The following is a 26,737-nucleotide window of genomic DNA, read 5'->3' as shown; positions in this document are numbered from 1 at the left end:
CAACCTATCAGAAGCAGGACGAATTTGTGAAGGAGATAATGCAATCAGCGAGTGCTGGTAATGATATTTTTCCGTATCAAATAAAAAGGGAATTCTAGTATGCAATGTTCGAAATTCAACTGAACCAAAAATAGTACTTCCCCAAGTTCTAAAACCCATGGTTTGCAAGTATTACCACGAATCTTTGTTTGGCGCTCATCTAGGATATACAAAAACTTTGAATAAAATTAAACAGGTTTTCACTTGGAAAGGAATATCTAAAGATGTAGGAGTATTTATTAAGAACTGTAAAATATGTGCATTATCTAAACCAGCACAGAAGGCTAATTATGGCTATATGGCTTCCAGTGTTGCTTCTTACCCCATGGAGAAATTATTTATAGATTTTGTAGGAAAACTCCCAAGATCTTCTAAAGGTAATTGCATGATTTTTAGCTGTCTCGACGCGTTTAGTAAGTATTGCTGGCTGATTGCAGTCAGAGAAGCCAATGCTAATACCGTTTGCAATGAACTACAAAGGATTTTCACTAATTTCGGTGTACCTAAAATAATAGTGTCAGACAATGGACCACAATTCAAATCTAATATATTCAATAAGTTCTGTTTTCAAAGAGGCATTTTACATGTCACGTGTACTCCATACCACCCTCAATCCAACGCTGTTGAAAGAGTACATAGGAATTTGAAATCTGCACTTATTGCATTCTCTTCTCATGATCACACAAAATGGGATGTACCACTCAGTTGGTTACCTCTAGCATTTAATTGCAGCTTCCATGAAAGTAGTAAGTATACTCCTTATGAGTTGATATTCAGGCATAAACCAACTCACCCACTCACGAATATATGGGTAATAGATGAAATACTGCCCCAGAAATTCAGTGAAAATACGAGAAAATTGTGGAAACAAGCTCATGAAAACCTCTTGAAATCGCAGAGTAAAGTGAAGGAAAGATTTGACTTACAAAGAAGTAGAATCCCTTTCAAAACTAATGATAGAGTTTTCCTAAAAGCTAATCCAATAAGTAGAGCTGCTGATAAAATTTCGGCAAAGTTAGCACAAAGATGGTCTGGCCCATTCATAATAAAAGAATGGATTTCACCTGTATCTGTAAAGTTATTTTCCATGGATGGAAATACATTCATACGACGTGCACATGTATCACAGTTGAAATTAGATAAGAGCATTAATACAGGAGACACATAAGAAGTCAGGTGGACGCATCTGAATTTCGTGACTGTAACTGTAACTGTGACTAAATTCCGTGACTGTTGTATCATGTCTTTGAAGTTGTAATAATTGAAAGTCGACTATAAACAAGAGAGAAATTTCCTAGGTAGTAATATAAGTTCATGGCCATGATTATAGTAATAAGAATATTAGGAAGATATGAGTAAAATAGGATAAATAAGTAGAATTATTATAATAATCGTAATTGGAGTATAATCTTATATAATATCAAATTTTTATATATAATCAATTAAACTATATCGTTGTGAATAAGGCATAATCAGTTTATTATTGTGTACTCAAGTATGATTATTCAGTTAGGTTGTAGTATTTTATTCACGTACTATAGTATTCATTGGCAATATAGAAATAGGTTAGTAGTGTTAATGTGTAATTAGATTAAGTATTGAATGAAAAGCTTGATATATCGATAATTCTCAGAGTAGGCTAGTTCATTGTTCTAGTAAGGTTTCATTATGATTTTGTTGATATTATGATACCGTAATTTGTGTAATGTTGACATCGAGCGGCTAGCTCCGTTCAGAGAGAATAGGATCCAGACAGAGTCAATCCTATTTTCTCTGACTGCGTTCGACGTAAGTTACTCTCGCACACTCTCTCTCACAACCTTCATGACTTGTAGTACGGTAGTAGTATGTGTTTGCTCGGAAAACCAGTCAACGACGCTAGATTGCGCTGGGCCCGCGCTTTTCTTCGTTTCGACTGACTCCGAATGCTGTGGATTCTCCCCACACCCTTTCACTTGGCGCTCTCACCTATTCAAAATTTTGGTAGTTTTTTTTCATTGCCGTCCAACTTTCCTTTAACGGGGGGAGAATCTGTACCAAAATTTTGAGTTATTAAATGGAATTTATTCTATCTTAAGTAAGTAGTTTTCAGTTCCCATGAAGATAGTAAATTTATTCTTGTTCATTGGCAACTTAGCCAGCATTTCTAAAATCGTTATAATTATGATCAAAATCTTATTAAAGTCCTTGGTTCCCACGATCCCACTTGGAATTATCAATTCTCACGACAGCTCTAGACGCCAGAAGTATGCTGAATCAATCCCATAGTTCTAAACTTGCAAAAGGGAAATAACTTTTCTCTCCTAGTTTCCTTCTTGCTTGAACGTATCACCTTCCTTACTTACTGAGGAGAAAGAGAGTGGGCAAAGAGAAATTCACCGGCGATCGGGTAAATATTTCATGGCAATTATGGGAAAACTGATCAGTCTGGAAGCCTCTGAAAACTAGGAGAGCAATCATTCTAATCCCAGCTGTCAGAGTGTTAACTGTTTCTTGAGATTTCTTACAATTTACAGTAATATGTTTTCGTTTGGGGGTACATTCTCATTCTCTCCAGGAGAATTTAATATTGATTGTCCAAGTAAATCGGACATTTAATGTAAGAATAATATTTAGAAGTAAAGTCCCCCTTATAGAATATAATAATGGGATGAATTAGGATGACGATTGATTCCCTCTATACTACGCATCTTCAATACCCATTTTGGGTGAGTATTTTCATTATTGTCATTGAATATGATTTATAAGTGTTCGATTTATGTATGTTAATAATATTATTTATTTCCTCATAGGAAGCGGTGAATTGTATTTATTTGATGATCTACCTAGATCATCAATTGAATACAATCCTATTAGATATTGGTAATTTTTATGTTTCTAATTCTGTTGTAAATTTGTCATCAGGTTTCTGTATCGGGCTGAGAATTTCCATTGTAAAAGGGCCGGCGACTTCTTCCAACCATGGATGGAATCGTACGTCATTGAACGCTGATGAGGAGAGAACAAGACTAACTCCCTTTTGGATCTGTCGCCGCGACGCCTGAACATTCCTGGAGGACGACTGATCATCTTCACCCTTCATCCATCTCCGCCAGGGACTCCGGACATCGCGACGACAACTACAAGATGAGTACTTGATCTTTCCCCACCAGAATTCAATGTGTCCCTTAGATTTTGGTCTCTTAAAGACGTAAAAATAATTAAATTTGGTCTCTTAAAGACAAAGATAATCTTTAATTGAAGAAAGTATTTATTGTAAAGTGTTGTTTGAGTTTAAATATTTAATATAGAGGCAATCAATCGTCAAATGATTTTTATTTCGAATTCCTCACCACTAGAATAGTACTAGAAATTTCACTAACCCCTCCACCATCGGGGTCTAGCATGATTTCCAAACTTAATTATAGTTGTCTGAGAATTTAGGTTCTCAAAAGGCACTATAGTATCAATAAATCTGTGGTTTTTTTTCCATTTTTTCCTACCATTTTCTTAGTCTTTTTCATTCAATAGAATTTGTAAATTCAAAATGTCGCCGTTATGGAAATGAACTTCTGAAATCAAGATTTGCATGAAGGTTCATGATTTTCTCATATTTCTAAAAACACAGATAAGAGCAAATATTCTTCGCTAGTAGTTTCTTAATATCAAGTTTCTTAAAGAAAGAAAGGAAAATTAATTGACAGGGAGTTAGTAACTGGAAATTAGTTTGTGTGGCTATGAAATTAGGATTACCTTCCATTTAACTGCACATACTTCAACGGTACTTGATCTGAAATAGAAAGGTCTACCTGATCTCAGGTTGTAGAGCACAGAATTACGACCAGAAAGATTTTTAATCATACACTCAAATGATGAGAATCGAAATATATAGTCGGTTGAAAACAGGTATTCATAAAAATTTAGATTTTTCGGAAAACTTGCTTCGTTATTGAAAATTCAGTAATCAGTAAGTTCGAATCGAGCCGTCGTAGCGAGATGACGTAATTTTTAGCTAGTTGAAGTTGTGTTATAATGTACGTAGTGTAAAGTTCTAGTAGTGTAGTAGCAGTGCTTAATTTGTAAATTTTGAGGTGCCGGAACTCTGGCTGGCCCGACGACAGGGGGTTTGGAATACCCTCCAGTGGAAGGGGGTCCGGGGGACCACCCCCGGAAAAATTCTCTAAATTTAGTCTTAAAACCCAGTTTCAAACGTGAAACAAATACAGATTTTATCAAATTAAATGGTAAAGGATAATACTTTAAATTGCCAGAACCTTAAGAAGCCCAGGGAGAGAAATGAGAATGAAAACTAGCTTAAAAGATGAACTGTAATATTTTTATTTATCTCTACGATATTATTACAAAACTTGTTGACAAAACTGTCATAATTCAAGACAGAAAATGGAAGCAGTAAAAGTAAGCCTAGTTTTTTTTGGAAGTAACAGTTTCAAGAAAATATTTCCCACAGCACAATACTGTCTTCATTATAAGTTTGCTCACTTCGACTTTTTGAATTTGTGTCGAGAGCAGAGTGGTGTCCTCTTGCCAGCCAAGACCTGACGTGACGTTCAGATTTGTATCTTGCCACAGGAGGCGGATGCGCAGAAGATCACAGACCGTGTCTATGTAAAGGGAAGATCGAAGGGGTGTCATAATTAAATTCATTGCTGAGAAGCCTCGTTCACACTCAGCACTAGACACTGAAATACTGTTTATTACAAAAACTAGCTTTCTGAACATGGGAGGTTCCTCAAGAATGGACGGGTTCTCCCCGGACGGTCATATTTACTCATTCACATGCGTGTGGACGCAAGTTTTGATATTTTTAGCTGCAACTATGCTACGTTCCGGTACGTTCTGGTCGCCCTTGGAGGTACCGGAACGCCGTTCCGGTGCGTTCCGGCACAAATTAAGCGCTGTGTAGTTGTGTACATATATTTGTACAACGTCATATGTATTTATGTATTCAATGTAAGGAGATTGGAAGATTTAGTAATAATTATAGTTTTTCTTTGAAATGAGGTTATTTCAACACTGATGAGTCAGGGAATGTTGTGATCGTGCAATTTTTCATCGAAGTTCTACGTCTACTCCTTCCAATGCTTTGATCAACGTCCCTCTCATTTCTTGTATTGTTTTGCTTGGTATCGTTGATTGTAATTTGGGCTAGAATGTAATCTCATCTTGGCTATAATTATTGGTATGAGGTAATGTGATTCAAGAAAAGAAATTAAAACTCGAAACTTGGACAATTTTTTTAATTTCTTTGCAATAAGACTTTCTATCAATAACACTTTCAATGAATTAGAAGAAACGCCTATAGAACCATAGAGTATAGAATGTAACATTCCATTTTCTCTTTATGAAACACTCTTTGAATAAACTAAACAATGACTTGCGTTAATTCAACGAGAGGTTACAAGTTCAGTTAAGAGTACTCTGATTGGAATGAAATGTAACGTGCTACCTAACGAAAGTCATAACTAAATTATTACCATGATGTGTCATTCACGATGTTTGGAAAATTATTTCCCTAAATGACATCTGACGAATTTACCGATTGAAACTTGACAAGAGTCTTGCAATGATTCCTCAACCAAAATATACTGCCAGGTTTTTTATGCAACACAAAGAATGAAAACTGATCCGATGGAGACTATGGAGACTGAGGTATAAGAGAGTGAGATATCAACAGATTTCTGATAAAATAGTGTTACTGTAATGCTGTAACTCATCACAAATGAATGTATATAACCAAAAATCAAATAACAAATAATATTTCACCATGAGAAGTAGTTTCACCATCTCGTTTCCCATTCCAAAAGTTGAAAATTATTTTTTTTTGATCCAACCATTGAGAGTATGATTGAAAAATAAAGATTTATCAACCATGCCAATACTGCAATATTTTAAATTCCCCTCACAACTATGATCTGAGAATCATCCTATACTAAGACTTCTCATACTATTGTAAACCGAACTAAACTGAATAATTGCATTCCATTCGTTCACACATTTATATCAAACTTCACTACACCCCATTTATTTTAATGCCTCCAAATAGATAAACTTGATGGAGACTATTGCAAGCACATTTGGTGAAATGAAAGGCAGCTGACCAGCGCTGTTGATAGTGTTAATAGTTTCCCCAGAGAATTCTCAGTTCTCACCCCAAGAAAAGCAAGTAATCTATATAGCATTACCTTCCTTTTCCGTATTTCGACTATTTTCTCTCTCACTCCCTTCCTTTTCTCTCATATCTTTTCTTCCACTCATCTATCCGTGACTAGGGTTCAGATGTGTGAAAGAGAACAATTCTCACCCTTTCTTCATTACGTCTGGATCTTTTATCAGTTAAAGACCGGCCATTCGAGTGGACCATTCCAGTTTCCGAAAACGTATTTATTTCCTTCTCTTTACAGTCCTACTTCTATTACCTTCCTTCCTTCCTTTCAGCAAATCAATTCAGCAGTCTCCAACCATTTATCATCAAACACCAACTAGATTCACGACTCTTCTAGAATAGCGTTCTCTCTGTTCACGCTTAGTTCTTACTGCTCATGAATTTATTGTCCATTACCACTTATCACCAACTCACACAATTGCAGAGATAGTGTAAGAAAACAAGAAGGGCCAGAATGATAAATAGGACAGATGGAAGGGGGAAACGCATGAAGCGGGAAAAAGGGGAGACAATGAAATCTTTATATTTTACTTTGAAATTTCACGGTAAATTTTTATAATTCGATTGGAATGACGCGTTTTCGTTTTCTACTTGTAATTTATTTCTCTGTATCGATTATCTCAGTTTTCTATGCTTGCCTCAACCTCCTACTCAGTCTTATAACTTGATAGTCAGCCACCCAGTCATCAATTAATACGCAAAGTACAGCCTTCAACATAAAATAAACAACCAATTCCATAAGGAATGTGAGAACAGACTTCAAGCATTTGAAATGTGGAGCTACCGGTGGATACTCCGTATATCGTGGACAGATAGAGTCACAAACGCAGAAGTTCTCAGAAGAATGGGTAAGCAACTAGATATATTATTGTGCGTGACATTAAAATACGAAAGTTGACATACCTTGGACACATCATGAGAGGACCCAAGTACATGATTCTGCATCTCATCATAATCCAAGGTAAAATAGTCGTGTAAGCGCTCGGTGGGACGTAGAAGAATGTCATGGTTGAGAAACCTGAGGGAAGCATTTAATTACACAACCAATGACCTATTTAGAGCGGCGGTGAAGAAGGTAAAAATATTGCCATGATGATTGCCAACCTCCGCAATGGAGACGGTACTTAGAGAAGAAGAAACAACGAATAAAATTAAATTAACCACTGAAAAATTTGAAACTGAAGATACAAAAACTCAACCTCGATAAATTTTGTTCAAAGCCTTTTGCTGATGACACAACATGTATAACGAGCATGTGTGTACACACATTTTCATCCACACTTGTCCTGTCGTTAGTGGCCAGCCGTAGGCAATCAATTCCATTTCAATTTGATATCGAACCGCCGAATAATTTATGATTGATTATACAGTAAATAAAGATGACCATTCAAATCTTATCAAGACAGCAAAACTGTCTGATGTCTTGTTCAGAGAATATACCCTAAACGTCTATCATACCCAAAATCCTGTCAGCCATTGAAGCATTTCTTTGAAATTCTGTGAATTGATGAGCTGTACATACCCTTTTATACGAGATATTGTAATAAAACTCCCAGCAATGGGAAATGATAATGATATGATTGAGAGAGAAGGTTTTATTCCCAGCTAAGAGGAATGATGATATAAGAAATGAAGGGTCGGTAAGTGAGATAATCCAGTAAGGGCGGTTGCGACCCTCAGGTCATGTGCAGGGCTTGTAAACACTTCCGGTACTGACTTTTATTACGATCATTGAGTTAGGGGAGCGAGTGAGGAGAGAGATTCCCCATGACACTTGACCACCACTTTATTCGGCATACACAGAACACGAGATAAAGACCAATATTATTGAACGAGCTTCAGCGAGTTCTTAGTCTTGACTTACTGAAGGCGAAAGTCATTGTCCGTCTGTTTGTATGTTCTACAATAACTTTCGAAAGAATTGATCAATCAACTTCAAATTTTGAACACGTATTCTTCGAAAATTGAGTCAGGTCAAGTACGTTGCACAACAAAATTAACTCACTCCTTCTTCCTTTTTCAGGATATAGAAATAACATTCATAAAAAGTGCATAAGAAAAAAGTGTTATGATTTATCATCTAGTCAGCTGAAGAGTTCATTGCATGCAATTACTTAGTTTTTCCCAAGATACCTAGAAAAAAATGTATTCTAGGTACATTGTTTTTTCCATTCATTCATTCATAACATTTAACTACGGCTATTTTGGAGCTATTACATGTGCTGACACATGATTTGAGCTGGTTAAAATACAACATACTTTACGACTTTTACATCATCAAACTGATACGGGTCGAGATATCAATGTACGGTTTCTGACATTCATTTTCTCTTGACACTCTGTATCGAATTCATGACTACCTTCTCATTTGGAAAAATAAATTTGGATCCATATGAGGGTCAAGGGTGTTGAAGCAACAGAGTAAAATATTTGAAAAGAGATTTTTCATTTCAAATAGGATCCTCAATGCAACCTACTGTCAAATTATTCTTGTATGAAAAATATTTAGCAGTTTTCTTAATTTTTATCAACTTTGAATAATTAAAAGTTGCGGGTTTCAAAGATTACAACATATCACTTCTTGAGCGAGTTCTCCAACCCAGGGGGTCACTAGTTTGTACTCTGAACGTAAACTTAGAAGATGACATTCTTCTCATTGTCATTCAGCGAGCAGGTGTCATTTAAAAACGTTATAGGCCTACTTATTATTCATTATTCTTCTATTTATTTTTTCCGATGTCTGGAAATAATCTCGATCTGTACACTATGAAAATGAGCCTGCCATTTCTGAGAGGTGACCAAACACCTGTGATTTTCGGTCTCTAGGCCGGCCCGTAGACAAGGATTGTCATATTGTTGTAGTAGACAACCTGAGACACGTCTCTGAGACCAAAATCGCGTACAATGTCTCGTAGTGTGTAGGCCTACTAGGCTTTAGAGTAATAATCAAGATAGTCCCGATGATATTCGTATTACAACATTTTCGCTATTCCATCAACAAAATATATTTCTTGAAATGCTAATGATATGGGAATGGACAAAGGAAAAAATCAAGTGTAAAAACAAATGATAATAATAAAAAATTATTATTATTACTTTCCTTGCCCTATTACCATAGGGGGTACCATGTGTGTGTGTGTGTGTGTGTGTGTGTGTGGTGTGTGTGTGTGTGTGTGGTGTGTGTGTGTGTGTGTGTGTGTGTGTGTGTGTGGTGTGTGTGTGTGTGTGGTGTGTGTGTGTGTGTGTGGTGTGTGTGTGTGTGTGTGTGTGTATGAGTGTATGTGCGTCTGTGTACACGATATCTCATCTCCCAATGAACGGAATGACTTGAAATTTGGAACTTAAGGTCCTTTCACTATAAGGATCCGACACGAACAATTTTGATCAAATGCAATTCAAGATGGCGGCTAAAATGGCGAAAATGTTGTCAAAAACAGGGTTTTTCGTGATTTTCTCGGAAACGGCTCCAACGACTTTGATCAAATTCATACCTAAAATAGTCATCGATAAGCTCTATCAACTGCCACAAGTCCCATATCTGTAAAAATTTCAGGAGCTCCGCCCCATCAATGCAAATAGATTCCCAATTATCAGGCTTCATATACAATTGAAACAAAATAAATCAAGTGGAGTAGATTGAGCATGAAAATCTCTACAATTAATGTTCAGAAACATTTTCACCTAAAATTGAAAATAAGCTTTAAATTCGAGAAAATGTGATTATTCAATTGCAAATTACTGTTGGTTCTATTAAATCATTCACTATGAAGAGATAGCAGACCTCACGTGTGTCTCCAGCGTTATTGCCCTGTCACCAGCTGGCTCAAATCTTTGAATAGTAGACTTGAGATGCGCGGGAACACTAGCGTCAGGTGATCAATTTTCATAACGGCAAGGAAAGTTGTGTGAGTGCGCCACACCAGATTTTTATTATTATTATTATTATTATCATCATCATTATTATTATTAATAATAACTTGGTCTGTGACCAAGTTGTGGTTGAGGACCCTGAGAATGCCTTTGAAGCAATGTGGCCAGCTGATGTGTATAAGTATTTGGGCTTCAGCCAGGCTAAACATATAGAGCTGAAAGGGCAAAAGCAGAAGATGAAAGATGTATACTTGTACAGAGTTAGAAAGCTTTTGAAATCTCAATTGAATGGAAACAACATGTTCAAAGCCATCAACACATATGCAGTGTCTGTGCTAACATACACATTTGGTGTTATCAAATGGACTGAGACTGATCTTGAGGACCTCATGAGATCTACAAGAAATCTGCTCACTAAATTAAGAGCACACCACCCTAAAGCCTGCATGGAGAGACTCGTACTACCAAGGAGTAAGGGAAGTCGTGGGCTCATTGACATCAGATGGGCGTGTATGAAGCAGATCAGAATCATGAAACAATACTTCTAGGCTAAGGATGGAGATTTGTACAATGCGGTGAGGAGAGCTGATCTAGGATATACCCCACTCAATCTCTCTGTACAGCTCAACGACGATCCAAAAACAGATGGGCAGCATGAGAATGAGATCCTTCAGCAATGGCGGGCAAAACAGCTGCATGGGAGGCATGCTTACATTTTGGGACAGCCTGGGATGGATGAAGATGCCTCAAATGCGTGGCTCAGACACGGAGATCTGTTTATAGAGACAGAAGGCTTCATGATAGCTATTCAAGACCAAGTAATAGCTACTAAGAACTGCAAGAAGCATATATTGAAGCTGCCTATAAATGGTGACTTGTGTAGAAGATGTGGTATGGCTCCCGAAACATTGCAACACATCATGTCAGCTTGTCAGTTGATGGCAGCTTCAGACTACTTGAGGCGCCACAACTCTGTTGCTGGGATCCTACACCAGGATCTTGCCCTGAAGTTTGGTCTATTGGATCAAAAACTACCATACTATCTATACAAGCCACTTTCTGTACTTATTTACTGAATGATACACACAAGATGTATTGGGATCGCTCTGTGCTGACTGACAGGACAGTTGTGCACAGCCGGCCATACATTATCCTCATGAACAAGACAGCCAGGGAGACTATTTTGATTGATGTTGGCATACCATGTTGCCACAACTTGGAACAATATTACAATGAGAAAATATCCAAGTATCTCCCCCTGGCTGCTGAGATCAGGGATGTCTGGAAACAGGAAAAAGTTACAACTGTCCCTATAATTATCTCTACTGTTGGAGTGATCAGGCAGAAGGTTTCAGCGAACCTCATTCGCCTTGGTGTCTCAGGGAGTACAAAACATGGAATTCAAAAGGCGGTTGTACTCAGCACGGTATCAATGATTCGATCCTTTTCAAATTTGACAGAATGGCCAACAGTCTTGCCAATGGCCGACTTAGGTTGCAATAAAAAATGCTCACTTTGTAAGTGATGGAATAATTGAATAATAATAACAATAATGACTCAAACTAATAAGAATAATAATGAGAATTAAACAGCTGAAAAAAACGGTCTTTAAAACAGTTCACTCAAACAATAAGGAATTGTTTTGTGGAGACAGGAGAATGCAATGCCGTATTAGAGTTCTGTAAAGTAGAGAGTTGAGGCTCCTCAATGGGTACGTGACGGTCGGCCTGCAGTCTGATCCGTCAGCCGGACAAGACCGATCTCTCACCTGTGAACTGAATTATGAAACCAACACAAGAATAGCCAATGATATTATATTAAATATTTTTGGCCTTCAGAAGATCTTCAATCTCATGAATGACCTAAAGGCTGAGATATTATGAAATTTGGGCTGTTCCTGTGCTGGTGCAATGGATTGGTTCATATGTGAGAGATCGGCATTGAGTCCTTTGTATTCTGATTAGGCCCTATGGAAATTATTATGAACTGCCTAGTGATAATTTATTGTCTTGATAAGATGATGATGAACTGACCCAATCCCTCATCCTGGACGGCAGGCGTAGGACTAGGACACCGTCCGGTGGTGACGCTGCGTAGGTGCGCCAGGTGCTTGGCCAGCAGTCGGCCGCCGCGGGCACTACCGGCCACACGACCCAGGTCGGTGCGGGACATTGCGACCAGGTCGACACCCGACGTCGGAAAGCGACTCGGGTCGGGCAGCGGTCGCAGCTTGAACTGGCTTCCGCACCAGCTCACCCAGTCCGCTATGTGGTCGCCTTCCCATTTCGCCGGATCTGCAACCCGCAACACACATTAGCTTCAACACAGAAGATATAAGACAAGTCAGATGTTTTGGGTGCTTCCACATGGACAGCAGAGCGTTCTGCGATCTCCGATGCCATGGGCTTCTATATCTGGATCGCTTATCTTAAGGTGCGTATAGACTCATGCGTAACGAACACGCGCATTTCACTTTTCACCAGCTTATTATATCTGTATCTTACTGTTTCTGCACAGCTGATGCCATGCTTATTATATCATCTCTATCTCACTTTTTCTGTACCAGTACATATATAATCAGCTGATGAAAAGTGAAATGCGCGTGTTCGTGGTGCATGAGTCTGTACGCACCTTTAGATATGAATGCCTATGGGATCGTACATCGCAGATCGCTCTCAATGTGGTCGCACCCTTCGATTGCAATGTTAGAGAAGCTAATTTTAGATTTATACAGGAATCTCAATAATAAAGGAATCTCTATATTCTTTGTGAAAAATATAAATGAATAAATAATTAAATAGGTATTGAAATTTAACTCTATCATATTGTCACGTTATTCTTTATATTTAAATAACGATTAGCCTCCTGCTTGGCATCAGTCGGTAAAGCATGAGATTTGATATAATTAGGTCGTGGTTTTCTAATAGTATCAGTCTTAAAAAATCTTGTTAGGCCTAGATATGGGCTTCTCCAATAACTCTTGTAATTCAATAAATAATAAATATATATATAAATGATACTTATACTATAGTGTTGAGGAATAAAAAATAAATTGCACACCATGAAAGTTTCATACATATATTACATAAATAATGCAAAGATCAATCGAGGCAAAAAATATATATAGAGCGATGAAAAATATAATATAAAAATAGAACAATAATTTTATATCAGCAAAATATCACAGGCTAAACTTTATATTCTAGATTTATGGCACGAATCATTACCATGTGCCTTTATCTTAAATCATATGCATTCTTTTGCATGTAGCTGCGACATGCACTTGCTAATACTTGTCGACTTGGATAATTCAATCAAAAATATGTGCTCTAAGATCAGCTTGATAAATTAGCCACTAATAATCCAAATATATATATATATTAAAATCTCTAGTATTTAGTAGATTTATTTGTATCGAATATATATTTTCATCTCAGGGTGCAAGATTCGGCACCTGACGGAATAGGTAGAGCCATTCATCTAGTGAATTAGAACTATGATAAATTATCGCAAATTGTATTGCAAAAAATTAAATATTATATGCATATGTTTTAATAGCCTAGATTTCGTACTTCTTTGATTAAATAGAAATTTCTAAAATATTGATCTATATATTTTTCTTTCAATTAAATACCTTTAATACTAATTTTTACTTGCGCAAGTATTACTCTTATTAATTTCTCAATTTATAATAACCCTTTCGGCGAGCTAGCTTTGATCATCAGATTAATTCGAAGCACTAGGGCGCCCATCACTAAATTCAAATTTAATCACTCACGTGTCGAAAATCTTCTTGTAAGCCGCCGATGTCGATCCAACTCCATGTGGTCCGGGAATATGGTAGCCGGAATCGTCTCCTCCAAGGGGTTATAAATTTAATTAAAAATGAAAAATGACTTCTGCTTCACAATAGCATCACGAAGTCTTTTAAGAAATTTAATAATTTACATTAACTTTAACTTTTACAAAATCATTAGTAAGGTACTTCGCTCTAAAATATTGGGGTCCTCTTATGGTGGCATTTGGCTGGCGAGTGCTGGTTCTTCCTTTTCAAGTTTCACAGATCCTCTTTCCGACTTTCAAATTAGCATAAAATTTAAATATCTTAGTCCTCCGCCATTAAGTTCAAATAGATCTTACAAAAAATACCAAAATATTGCTTAGATTATATGATTAATAATTTCTTTGCATTCGAGCCATATCGATAACATAGATTACACAAATTTTTAACACAAATCTAGTACATTTATATAAATATATACAAATACACTTTGAATCGGCCTACAGTTGCCGCCCATTAACTGCCGTTTTACTATTGGTGCATGCAAATTTTATTCGGTATTCATGCGCCTGGTAACTCCCACTTCCTGAACACACTAAATTACTTTTATTTGGTTTTTTATTTATGCTCTTTGCATGCTAGTTAATATTCTATACATTAATATTAATTCCATGCTACCTAATAATTAGCCACGTGGACAGGTGTTTTTTCACATTGCACACCATCCGATTGCAATAAAGCTCTGCCAAGGGGTTTTGGTCAGATTCTACGTTCTTCGGTTTGATCGATCTCTAGGTCACCGATCCGTGAATACATCTACATAACCTCAATCTTCAAATATTTTATATAATAATCTATTTATGAGCAATAAACTTCCTTCAAATCCTTTTTAGGTTCTTGTACCATTTAGCCAGAACAAGCTGATGCTATCTAATCTTGGTTATTATCTGCTTGGCGATATTAGCCAATTACTTTATTTTTAGACCTATTACTATTTCTGTTAGGGCTTTTATCTACCCAGATTTAATATGTTACACGCGCCCCTGGGTTTGAATTCAAAATATTTGAGAATCACAATGTTTTTAATGAAAACCCACCCTTCAATACATCGATATACACTATACTTTATTTATAAATTATACTCTCATACTTCTATCACCGTTCGCAGACATATTTGCTGCATCTCCTTTATACCTTTATCAAATACAATAACAAATTCTCCTCCTCAACACACATAAAATATCATAAATATAAACTTCTAAACGTACTCCTCCTGACAACACTTAAAACATAGTAATTTTTAAATTCGCCGCTTGCAGGGCCGCCAACTTAACTACACACATTTCATAATTCTCATAAATGATTCCTTTTAGACAATAATTTCGATTCATAAACTTCTGGGCTTATATCTTATAGTATTTCTTAGGTCTTAATATAAATAATTTTCTATACATCAGGTACAATACTTTCTTTTGCTAATGGCTCTTTGGTTTTGGTAGCTGGTATTCACTTTAAGTCTTTTTCAGGTAACAAACGTGGCATAATTAAAAGTAATAAATATAAAAACATATAAATAAATATATCGACATTAATAAATATAATAAATAACAATAATAAATAACTTTTTGGGTACAGTATTTCTTTTTATAAACATATGTTCAACAGACGTCACCTATTTGATTTAGGTGGCTTTGCTCAGCTGGTCGCTGTTCTACATTTCATAGTGCTACATGTTACATCAGAATTTGCTATCGACTTTCATAACTAACCTAACTGCTCAATTTTTTCTCTTAAAAAGGTAATTAACAAATTTTAAATATACTATCCCCGCTTGTGTCCTTTTTTAGTGGATGTAGCTAATTTAATTACACATTTAAAAATTATTCCTTTTCTTATTGCAGGCTTCTAACGGCTGGAAGGAATTAAAACATTGGATTGTTGCCACGCGGTCCTATGCCAAGATTAAAATTATTAAGGAAGGTTAGTAATCGGTTTGATAATAATGTTTTCCTTGATTTCTTATCATATTATTTCAAATTTGACGATATTGCATGTAAAAATCCCGTGGTTTACTTGCATCTTCTTGCATTCTGTTTGTAGATGTTGTAGGCTGGCTAGGTTATCTGCTGTTGATTTGTGAGGCTGTCCTATTGATAATTTTTTCATCATAAATTTAAAGCCCTTGTATCTGGTGTATTCCTTTAAATAATTCCAAGCTTCATTTATGATAATTCCTTTTAATCCATTCTTTTTCCAATCAATCTGTACTCTTAACTCATCCTTCCTTTCATTATCATTTAATATTCTTGATCTCGGTTCATTATAAATTAGTAGGCTCACAACAATAACTATTTTTATAATATTAACTTTCCATTCATCAATACTAGATTCTTTTAATAACCACAATATAATATTTTCCATCATATCTATAACAAAGTCTTTTATCCATATCACCGCCATTATAACAAACATTAAACACCATATACAAACATTTATTATCTTTTTAATAGCATAATCTCTCATCATATAATAACTATTTACTTCCATTTTATTAATATAACTTTTTATTGCTTCCATTCTTCTCAAACACCGTTTATCCTTTATTAGTTCCCACAAGTAATCCATTTTGTTATTGCCCATGCACGAATCCATATTTGTTCTATCAGTAGCTCCGTTTCTGTCATATTTCTTTGGCCTATTATTCCGGTCACATCGCTGATTGGCCCTCTTAAAGCGTATGTGCCGCGGATGCACGCCGTCGGTCTGCTCCTGTCCTCCACGGTGTCGGTCCGGTGTCCTCTTCGGGCGTTTGAACCGTGCATGCGGCCTCCATCGGCGCGCGCGGTTCCTCCGTTTCTTTCGCCTCCGGGCCTTGCGGTGCATGCTCCTCTTTCTGTCCTGTAGTCTGTACCCCTCATCCTGATGCCGGTCGGGTGTCCTCGGGCGCCTCCGTCTCCGGGCCTTACGGTGGTCGCTCCTCTTGTCCTGGATGCCATCCTCTCGTTCTTCCATGGGGTCCTTGGTTTGCTTCGGTGGTGTCCCTTGATAAGCGGTTGTAGGTTCGGTGCGCGGATCTGTTACATTTTCAGTTTGTTCTATATTCATCAACTCCTTAATTATAGCATGATCCTGGTGGCTGTTTATATTTAGCAGTGACTCTTCGGTGGCGGGTTGCTCTTCGTTGGGGAACAGGATATTTAATATGGGTTGATGTTTGCGGCTGGGTTTTGGTGGTGGTTTATCTGGAATTGGCTTTTGTTCTTCTAATAATATTTTCGGTAAATCATTTCTGAATGTGGTGTATGACGTTGAAATATCCTGCTTTTCTTGGTTTGTTTCATTTGAGCTTGTGCTTGTTATATCGGGGGTATCATATAGTCCTGGTTTATTAGCTGTAGTTTTCTGTATATCTGGTGGCGGGTCGTTGGGTGCTGGGTTCCGGGTTTTTTGTTGATTCAATCCTATTGCATGCGCTAATGTATAATTTGTGCTTACTTGTTGAGGTGGCGGTTTATAATTTCTGTTGTAATTATTCTGAGTGTAATCATTATTTGTGTTAAATCGATCATGGCCATAATAATAATTTCTTTCATAGGTTTGCTGTGGATAATGGTTTGTTTGACGATTCTGAAAACTTCTATTATTCCAGCTGTTATTTTGATTATGATTATAGCGGCATTTAAATTGAGGGGTAGATCGTGAGCAATCATATGGTACTGATTCATAGTTTTGGCTGGTATACTGATTAAATTTTGAATTATGTTGATTTGGTGTGTATCTCTGGTCTGAGCGGTGGTTTGATATTGCCATTGCAGACTGTATGCCATATAAATGATTTATCAGCTGCTTACAATCAGTAATGGGTTGTGTGGCGAGTGCCATTCTAACTTGATACGGTAGCTTCTTTAAAATAATACTTGCTAATGCCGATTCATTAATGGGCTCGCTCAATTGAGAATTTTTAAACTGTAGGGCAGTGACGAAAGTGGTACATGCACCGTCTAAGTTAGGGTTGAAATCGCATGATATAATGTCCGCTAGCACGTCCAACTGTTTACTTCTGCTCCAATACTGTTCCAGGAAGACAGCGACAAACTCATCCAATGATGTAAATTCATGGGCTCTACTCCGAAAGAACATCAGGGGTTCGCCAATCAATAAATTAGTCAAACGGAGACGCCAAAAATTCCAAGAGGTAGGTGCAAGAGTTTGTACTAATTTTATCTGATCAATGAATGGTTGAGGTTGCAAATGGCGATCAGTGTTATCAAATTTTCCTAGTCCTTGTAATATACTATGTACGTTGAGGTTGTCTGTTTGAATTCCTTGAGGTTGTTGTTGAATATGATTTTCCAATGCTATTATTTTTTCCTGTGTTATCTGCCATTGACTATTATGTGTAATTTTATTTGCGTTTATTTCTTGATTTAATTGAGTCAGAGTGGATTTTTGAATTAGTAGAGTTCCATTTAAAGCTTTACAGGTTTCAGTGTTTTGATTGATGCTACCTTGCAGTTGGTTCATTTTTGTGGACATATTAATCTGTTTGTTTTGTATTTCTTTAATATTGTTAATATTTTTGTCAACTGTAGTTGTTAAGTTTTGATTTGCAACGGTAATTTGTTTGTGGATTTCTTGGTGGCAATCGGCCTTAATGTTATTTGTTATATCCTGAATAGGTGTAGTGATTTGTGTAGTTAGGTTATCTATCCTTTCATTGAGTTCACATGTAACCGTATCCAACCTTTCCGATAATCCTGCCGTAACTTTATCCTGACTTTCTTTTTGTAGGTTATCATTGCTTTTAACTCTTCCCTATGACTCTCTACTTTAGTTTCAATATTATCCAACCGTTGTTCTACTGATTTTATAGCGCCTGTGGTCTCTTTCATACCCTGTTCCACTGTTTGTTTATTTTCCTCTTTTACTGTAGCAATCTCTTTTTTAATCTCCTGCATCATACTATCCATTGTTTTTTGTAACATAATGTTGAAAGTGCTACTAGTTTGTTCCATTATTACCTTTTGAAGCGGATCTAATTCTGTGATTGAAAATATACTTTGTTTGCCCAGGTGTGACTCGGCCTCCGGCGATGCGGGTTCTGCAGGCTGCTCCTCGCCCCCTTCAAAGTTGATCTCTACTATCCGTTGATTCAATGGTGTGTCAGCGGCGTCGATTCGAGTGGAGGATAGAGGTTGCAGACCTGGTGGATCGAAGACTATCGACCCGACGCTTCCTGGTTCCCTTTCTCGTGGCGTATTGGCATCTACCGTGGTGGGGTTTGATGTGCTCGGAGTCGACAAAGTGGGATCTGTGCAACCGCCGTACATATATGAAACTTCAGAGTTTGCGGGAGTGTGATTCATTATGTCAAATATGATAAATGCTAATTAAACAGTGATAAGAATGATAAGCGAAAATGCTTAAAAAAGAGACACAAACCGGGACTTACAGTGAACAGTGATGTGTAAAGTGTTTGGATACTCTTACAACAAGGTATTTATACTTAAGTTTTTTATAATGCTCTAGCGCCCCCAATGTTTTGTTGATTTATTCTTGGCTAGTTTACAGGCTGCGACTTATTTTCCAACCGGCTTAAACACCTAATATATTTTTGACTAGAAAGTAATAGCAGTTTAGGCTTGTAAAATATAATCTCTCTCTATAACATGTATTTTTTTTTTTTTTACAGTACTAACAATATAAATTTCTTTAAACATATAATTTCTCTTTATTTAAAGCTATTGATTCCCCAAAAAGTAATACAAATTTCTCTTCGCCAGTTTTCCTCACAACTCGTATAAGTTATCTATAATTTTCAGTATGGTTATTGACTTAATTTCAAATAATTATACAATGAGCTTGGCTCTCATCGTCAGCCCCACGTTGGGCGCCATGTCTTTGTGTCACGTTATTCTTTATATTTAAATAACGATTAGCCTCCTGCTTGGCATCAGTCGGTAAAGCATGAGATTTGATATAATTAGGTCGTGGTTTTCTAATAGTATTCAGTCTTAAAAAATCTTGTTAGGCCTAGATATGGGCTTCTCCAATAACTCTTGTAATTCAATAAATAATAAATATATATATAAATGATACTTATACTATAGTGTTGAGGAATAAAAAATAAATTGCACACCATGAAAGTTTCATACATATATTACATAAATAATGCAAAGATCAATCGAGGCAAAAAATATATATAGAGCGATGAAAAATATAATATAAAAATAGAACAATAATTTTATATCAGCAAAATATCACAGGCTAAACTTTATATTCTAGATTTATGGCACGAATCATTACCATGTGCCTTTATCTTAAAATCATATGCATTCTTTTGCATGTAGCTGCGACATGCACTTGCTAATACTTGTCGACTTGGATAATTCAATCAAAAATATGTGCTCTAAGATCAGCTTGATAAATTAGCCACTAATAATCCAAATATATATATATATTAAAATCTCTAGTATTTAGTAGATTTATTTGTATCGAATATATATTTTCATCTCAGGGTGCAAGATTCGGCACCTGACGGAATAGGTAGAGCCATTCATCTAGTGAATTAGAACTATGATAAATTATCGCAAATTGTATTGCAAAAATTAATATTATATGCATATGTTTTAATAGCCTAGATTTCGTACTTCTTTGATTAATAGAAATTTCTAAAAATATTGATCTATATATTTTTCTTTCAATTAAATACCTTTAATACTAATTTTTACTTGCGCAAGTATTACTCTTATTAATTTCTCAATTTATAATAACCCTTTCGGCGAGCTAGCTTTGATCATCAGATTAATTCGAAGCACTAGGGCGCCCATCACTAATTCAAATTTAATCACTCACGTGTCGAAAATCTTCTTGTAAGCCGCCGATGTCGATCCAACTCCATGTGGTCCGGGAATATGGTAGCCGGAATCGTCTCCTCCAAGGGGTTATAAATTTAATTAAAAATGAAAATGACTTCTGCTTCACAATAGCATCACGAAGTCTTTTAAGAAATTTAATAATTTACATTAACTTTAACTTTTACAAAATCATTAGTAAGGTACTTCGCTCTAAAATATTTGGGGTCCTCTTATGGTGGCATTTGGCTGGCGAGTGCTGGTTCTTCCTTTTCAAGTTTTACAGATCCTCTTTCCGACTTTCAAATTAGCATAAAATTTAATATCTTAGTCCTCCGCCATTAAGTTCAAATAGATCTTACAAAAAATACCAAAATATTGCTTAGATTATATGATTAATAATTTCTTTGCATTCGAGCCATATCGATAACATAGATTACACAAATTTTTAACACAAATCTAGTACATTTATATAAATATATACAAATACACTTTGAATCGGCCTACAGTTGCCGCCTATTAACTGCCGTTTTACTATTGGTGCATGCAAATTTTATTCGGTATTCATGCGCCTGGTAACTCTTATTTCCTGAATACATTAAATTATTTTTATTTGGTTTTTTATTTATGCTCTTTGCATGCTAGTTAATATTCTATACATTAATATTAATTCCATGCTACCTAATAATTAGCCACGTGGACAGGTGTTTTTTCACATTGCACACCATCCGATTGCAATAAAGCTCTGCCAAGGGGTTTTGGTCAGATTCTACGTTCTTCGGTTTGATCGATCTCTAGGTCACCGATCCGTGAATACATCTACATAACCTCAATCTTCAATATTTTATATAATAATCTATTTATGAGCAATAAACTTCCTTCAAATCCTTTTTAGGTTCTTGTACCATTTAGCCAGAACAAGCTGATGCTATCTAATCTTGGTTATTATCTGCTTGGCGATATTAGCCAATTACTTTATTTTTAGACCTATTACTATTTCTGTTAGGGCTTTTTATCTACCCAGATTTAATATGTTACAATATTTATTAGGCCTACATTAAACTAACAGTTATAATGACAAATGGAAAAGCTACTGAAACAGTTTCACAAGAATTATATAAACGTTCTATATGATTACCATTGGCACAAATCAAGTCTATAGCCGAGTTCTTACGAAACTTTGCCTTTTCCACTACATAACTTGGAATTCGCAAAAGCTAAGAGAAGTTCTTCAATACAATCATAATTATACAAAACAATACAGCATTCAATCATATCCCAGTATTAAATTGATAAATTTTGATAAATATTACGTCTGAAAAGTCGATATAATCGAGCTCAACGTATACAGAGAAAGAAGAGTTGTCACATCGCAGAGCAGAGATGAATCCATCCATAAATCGATCTATTCAATCGTTATATTTTGATGAATAATGAAGGTGATGACGAAAACTAGTCCTCATTCATTTTCCTTGTTCCATTTGATCTCCTCGCTTCATATCCGGCTCAACAAAACGTAATAAAATTAGCACTTCTCATTTCTTATGCCCATGATTCAGAGCATACTTTGTACAATAAAAGAAGACAAAAAATGACTAGTTCTCCTGTATAGCACCAGGTGTTGGTTACCTAATGTGACATTCGAAAAGTAAATGGAGACAATCGATGAATTATTCCGAATAAAAAAAGTCTTTTTTTAGCACATTTTTTCTTCCCACTGAGAGGATATCGATGACTGAACATCAGAGTACACTGCATTCCGAAATCATGCCTTATTAGGCACGATAGGCAATATTACTCATACTGCATTAGTATGCAACAATAATAGAAAAACTCGTTGTTTCTTCTCTAATAGAACAGGAAATTTTCAACTGATGCTTATTACTTTGAAAATTTCAGAAATTCCCCAAACTTACATGGGAAAGTTTGTTTAGAACATCAATTCGACGAATGCAGTTTCGTCGAATTTCTATGAGTGAGCTAATATAATAATATGAGGAGTGAACTTAATATAATAATAGAATGAACAGATATGTTGAATTAAGGTAGTGGCATAGGAGCCATCCATACTCATGCGCCGCTTATTGTCGTCATGTTTGGCAAGAGTAAGGAAGCGGAGTTTTCAACACCAAGATATCAGATGAGCACATAAGTATATTTGTTGCATTTAGACAGAATGGAATTGGGGTTCTCTCATAGAATCTACCAATAAGGAAGAATTCGGTATATCTAAAGAGGATATGCTAATTTTCCAAAAGAGTATTAATGTTGTAGTTCATTCATTCATTTATTGTATAAAACACTATAATCATGATACAATTATGACATTGGAGGAAAAACTAGGCTGAGTCTGTACTATTTCTCTGCAAATATTTTGATAAAATGTTAATGTTGTTCAAAAGTTAAGGTTATGTAATCAAACACTGCTGCGTCACTTGATTTTCGGTCCAGAAGTGATGATTATTAACCTAACCAACTTCAGAGCCAATCGATTCACTTTCAGTAGTCGAAGATGCACTCTATTAGTTGAAACACAAAATGACGATTGTCTTACATATTTGTACAATACACTATGTACATTACCGACATAAATCTATAGTGTATTGCTGATAAAATTGAAGTAACAGTTAAATAGAGATAGACCTAGCTTTATGATTCATACTCACAATAATGAAAAATTAGTAACAACTGACCGAATCCGAATATAAAAAGTACAAAATTCCAAATTGGATACTATACTGCAAAAAAATAATACGGACTCGTGGAAAATATGGTTTGATATGAGACAATTAGTTGACTCATTCATTCATAGCTGTTGCTTGAGTATTATGACAACATTCCTCGGCCAATAATTTTCCTTGATTATACACTCTGCACGTTTCATTATCTGTTGAGAACGTGTTATCAGAAATAAAGGGTAGAGTTCGGAAGAATCATTTCGCTATTTCTCATGCCGAATGTAAATGCTCTTGATATTGATCGTGAATGATAGAAAATGATAGCTTGCTTGCTTTATTCTGCGATTCCTTCCACATTGAGGAATTTGAATATATGAGAAATGAGAATAAGAGGGAACTGCTATTAATTTCATTAATCCGGAATGAATCGATAGGAAATTATATTTCTCATTCAAGAATGATCAACGCATCGAACAATATACATTTTATCACAACAGTTTTTATTTAAAATAATATACTTATTAGTAATTAGTAATTGTTTTCAATAGTAATTGGTAATTATTTTAATAGTAAAACTTATTTTGAATTAGTAAATAAGTAAGAATAGATTTCAAATGAACGATAATTAATTGACTGACTGATGACCACTGTCATCTTCCTCTTGATGAGAGGAATATGTCATTGGAGTAATATTAATTATTCTAGATGGGCCGAGCTGATGAAGGCTACATTAAAGCATAGTCAAAATGAAGATAATGTTATGCTGTATTAAGCATATAGAGAAATTTGCTTCAGTCTACTCACGATGAAGTACCATTTGAAGAAGAGTAACGGTAATTGATAACTATTTTTGCAATAAACAAAAATTATTCTTTGAATAGAGTGCCTGCGTAGCAGCATAGAGATACCGGGTTCAAACCCTCTCAATACAAAAGTTTTTTAACCAGATCACTCCCGTGTTATCGGATGGGCACGTTACTGTCGGTCCCGGCTGAAGTATGACAGTCGTAAGGCCCATTGATGGCTTAAATTATATATTCAGGCGGTGGGACCTTCCCGCAAGGGACTCCCCACCAACAAAAACCATACGAATTTACTTTTGTTTTATTCTTTGAAAAAATGTTTGAGTATCCATATACTAGTAGTTGGTTGAAAACTGCATATAAATTAAGCTACTGTTATTTCAATTTCTTTGAGAGGATGATCAGGCAGTACTATACTCATTGAAAAATTTAAAGAATTTTCGCAGAAAACAAAAAGCTATTCTTGGCACCAAAATAAACACAATATTTGCACAGAGCAACAAAACTGGGAAATCCTAATTGCGGCGACCCGTTGATTTACATCACGCAATACCGTCTGGACTGGACAGAAGTTGGCATTGAAGACTCAACAGCGGGCACACCGCATGATCGAGGTCACTCTAGAGGAAACTTTCATTGAATGAATCAATTGATTGATGGCTGCTAGAGAGCGAGTGTGATTCCAATTCCTGAATTCTTCCAGTTTAAACAGTTACGGGAGAATCATACACCCTGGGGCTGTTGAACGTTTTCTTGTAGAACGCAGAATGTTCCTTTTTTTGTTTCGCACTTCTGTGCGATATTGACACTATTTAAAATAATTATTTTTCCCTATTTTCGTGTTGAACTGCTTGTTTGCTTCTAACATTGTTGTGCGCTTTCATTGTTGTTGTTAATTTGTCAAATTATCAGTTACTAATTGAACAGAAGAAGCGGAGGCTACTTACAATTATTCACAGTAACGATATGAGGCATGAGCAGTTGAAAACTACCCAATTCCTCTATACTTAATAATTGATTTCAAACTTTCACTGAAGTTCCCCCGTTGCTTAATTGTTGTTACTATTGTATTTCATACGATTTTGAACAACCAGTTATTGGCGTAAAATGGAGATAAGTAAAGTTAAAATTGAAATAAACACACTGACTTGTAAGTTCTTAGAGGTTCAAACTCGGTATTTCCAGTAGGTTGAAAGATATTTTTTAGTGTCAGATACTATGGAGCAAGTTGCAAATAGTCGACTTCTTAATTGTTTACCCTACAACTTGATCCATATTATGATATCACAGAATGAGGACATCATCATACAGCAGATCAAATCCTTAATTACCCATCATCAAATCAACCAAGCAATTGACAGCCATTAGCTGCCATTCAGCGAAGACACCAGTGGTCGGATTAGTGAAGGGGAAGGGGGGGGCTGTTGTTAAATGTCAGACGATGAAAACACTGAGTGAGATTCACTTTGAACTGCCAGCATTTATTTAATGGGGAGCATTGATGTTGTATATGGGGAATTATGACAGTTCTAACTGAATTTCACTAAAGGTGCGGCCAGGCGCCTGTGTAAAAGAAAGAGAAAAACAAGCCACAAAGTGAGTGTGAGGGAGAAACGATTACAACGGAAGAGGTGAGTGAAAGAGATATAAAAGAGAGATGATGAGTGAGTAGTGAATTGAGTGAGCAGTTTGAAAGGCGCCGCGTGTAACGCTTTATAAAAAAAATAGTCGCGGTCTCCCTGAATTTCCAGGAATCACTTTCACATCTCCATAGAACGGCCTCGATGGCCAAATACGAGATCAACGATCATTCTACAATGTTCCTAGCATGATTTGTTCAAGCACAACGTTGCTTTGCATCTCTCTCCTTCTAACCAAACTAGCCAAACTATTTTTCATCTTGTCCACCTTCCTTCTTGATTCACCACATCCTTTTTTCTTGTTTGTTTCTATTCCTTCACACATACCCTCTCTTTCCATTTTATAATCTTCATTGAAGATCTTCAGACAACAATGTACGAGACTAATCTTTGTTTGGCGGTGAATTGGAAATGTAATATGAGGCTATAATGGCAAATGAAGGCTGATAGTTTGGTGATGTCATTCATTTGCAATGGCCAATGACAATGGATCTGGTGATTTTTTGGTAGTTATTCTTCTTGACTTCAGTTATGACCAATTCTTTACAGCCCACTTACTAATCATCAACCTATAAGCCATTCTTCTTATTTTCATTTGCTCAATACTCCAATTTGATTTGAATTCATTGTCTTTCTTAAGAGAAGACTAGGAAGACTAGGAAGACAAAAAAGACTCTTCACAACTTTTCACAATAATGATTAAATAATGTTTCAATACACAAAATCAAATTATAAAAAGAAAATCGAACAGTCTCAAACCAGGAATTTTTATTCCACGGCCTCCTATTTTTGGCTGCATTTCCTCTCTTATGGTCCCCCCACTTATAAATACTCCCTTTCCATCTTTACATGTCTCAATACAACTAATTTTTTCTTCCTTTCTCCTAAATTTCAACTCGGCCTTTTTCT

The 26,737-nt window shown here is 36.0% G+C and overlaps 1 protein-coding gene across 3 annotated transcripts in view; it reads right to left on the bottom strand.

Annotated features, from left to right (window-relative positions):
- LOC111052226 (transcriptional regulator ERG homolog) overlaps nt 1-26,737 on the bottom strand; it is a 65,018-nt gene that overhangs the window by 26,856 nt on the left and 11,425 nt on the right. For 2 of the 3 annotated variants that reach the window (XM_039428485.1, XM_039428487.1), the window contains exon 2: nt 12,106-12,366. In XM_039428485.1, the coding sequence (XP_039284419.1) occupies nt 12,106-12,366 (261 nt within the window). Of the gene's footprint in view, nt 1-12,105; nt 12,367-24,189; nt 24,317-26,737 lie in introns of those variants that run through there. The other variant, XM_039428486.1, reaches the window with a different exon arrangement.

Source organism: Nilaparvata lugens, chromosome 5, assembly GCF_014356525.2.
Source record: "Nilaparvata lugens isolate BPH chromosome 5, ASM1435652v1, whole genome shotgun sequence".
In the NCBI taxonomy this organism is placed as follows: domain Eukaryota; kingdom Metazoa; phylum Arthropoda; class Insecta; order Hemiptera; family Delphacidae; genus Nilaparvata; species Nilaparvata lugens.
Note: the sequence above shows the minus strand (reverse complement) of the source record. Positions and strands in the feature narration are given on the sequence as shown.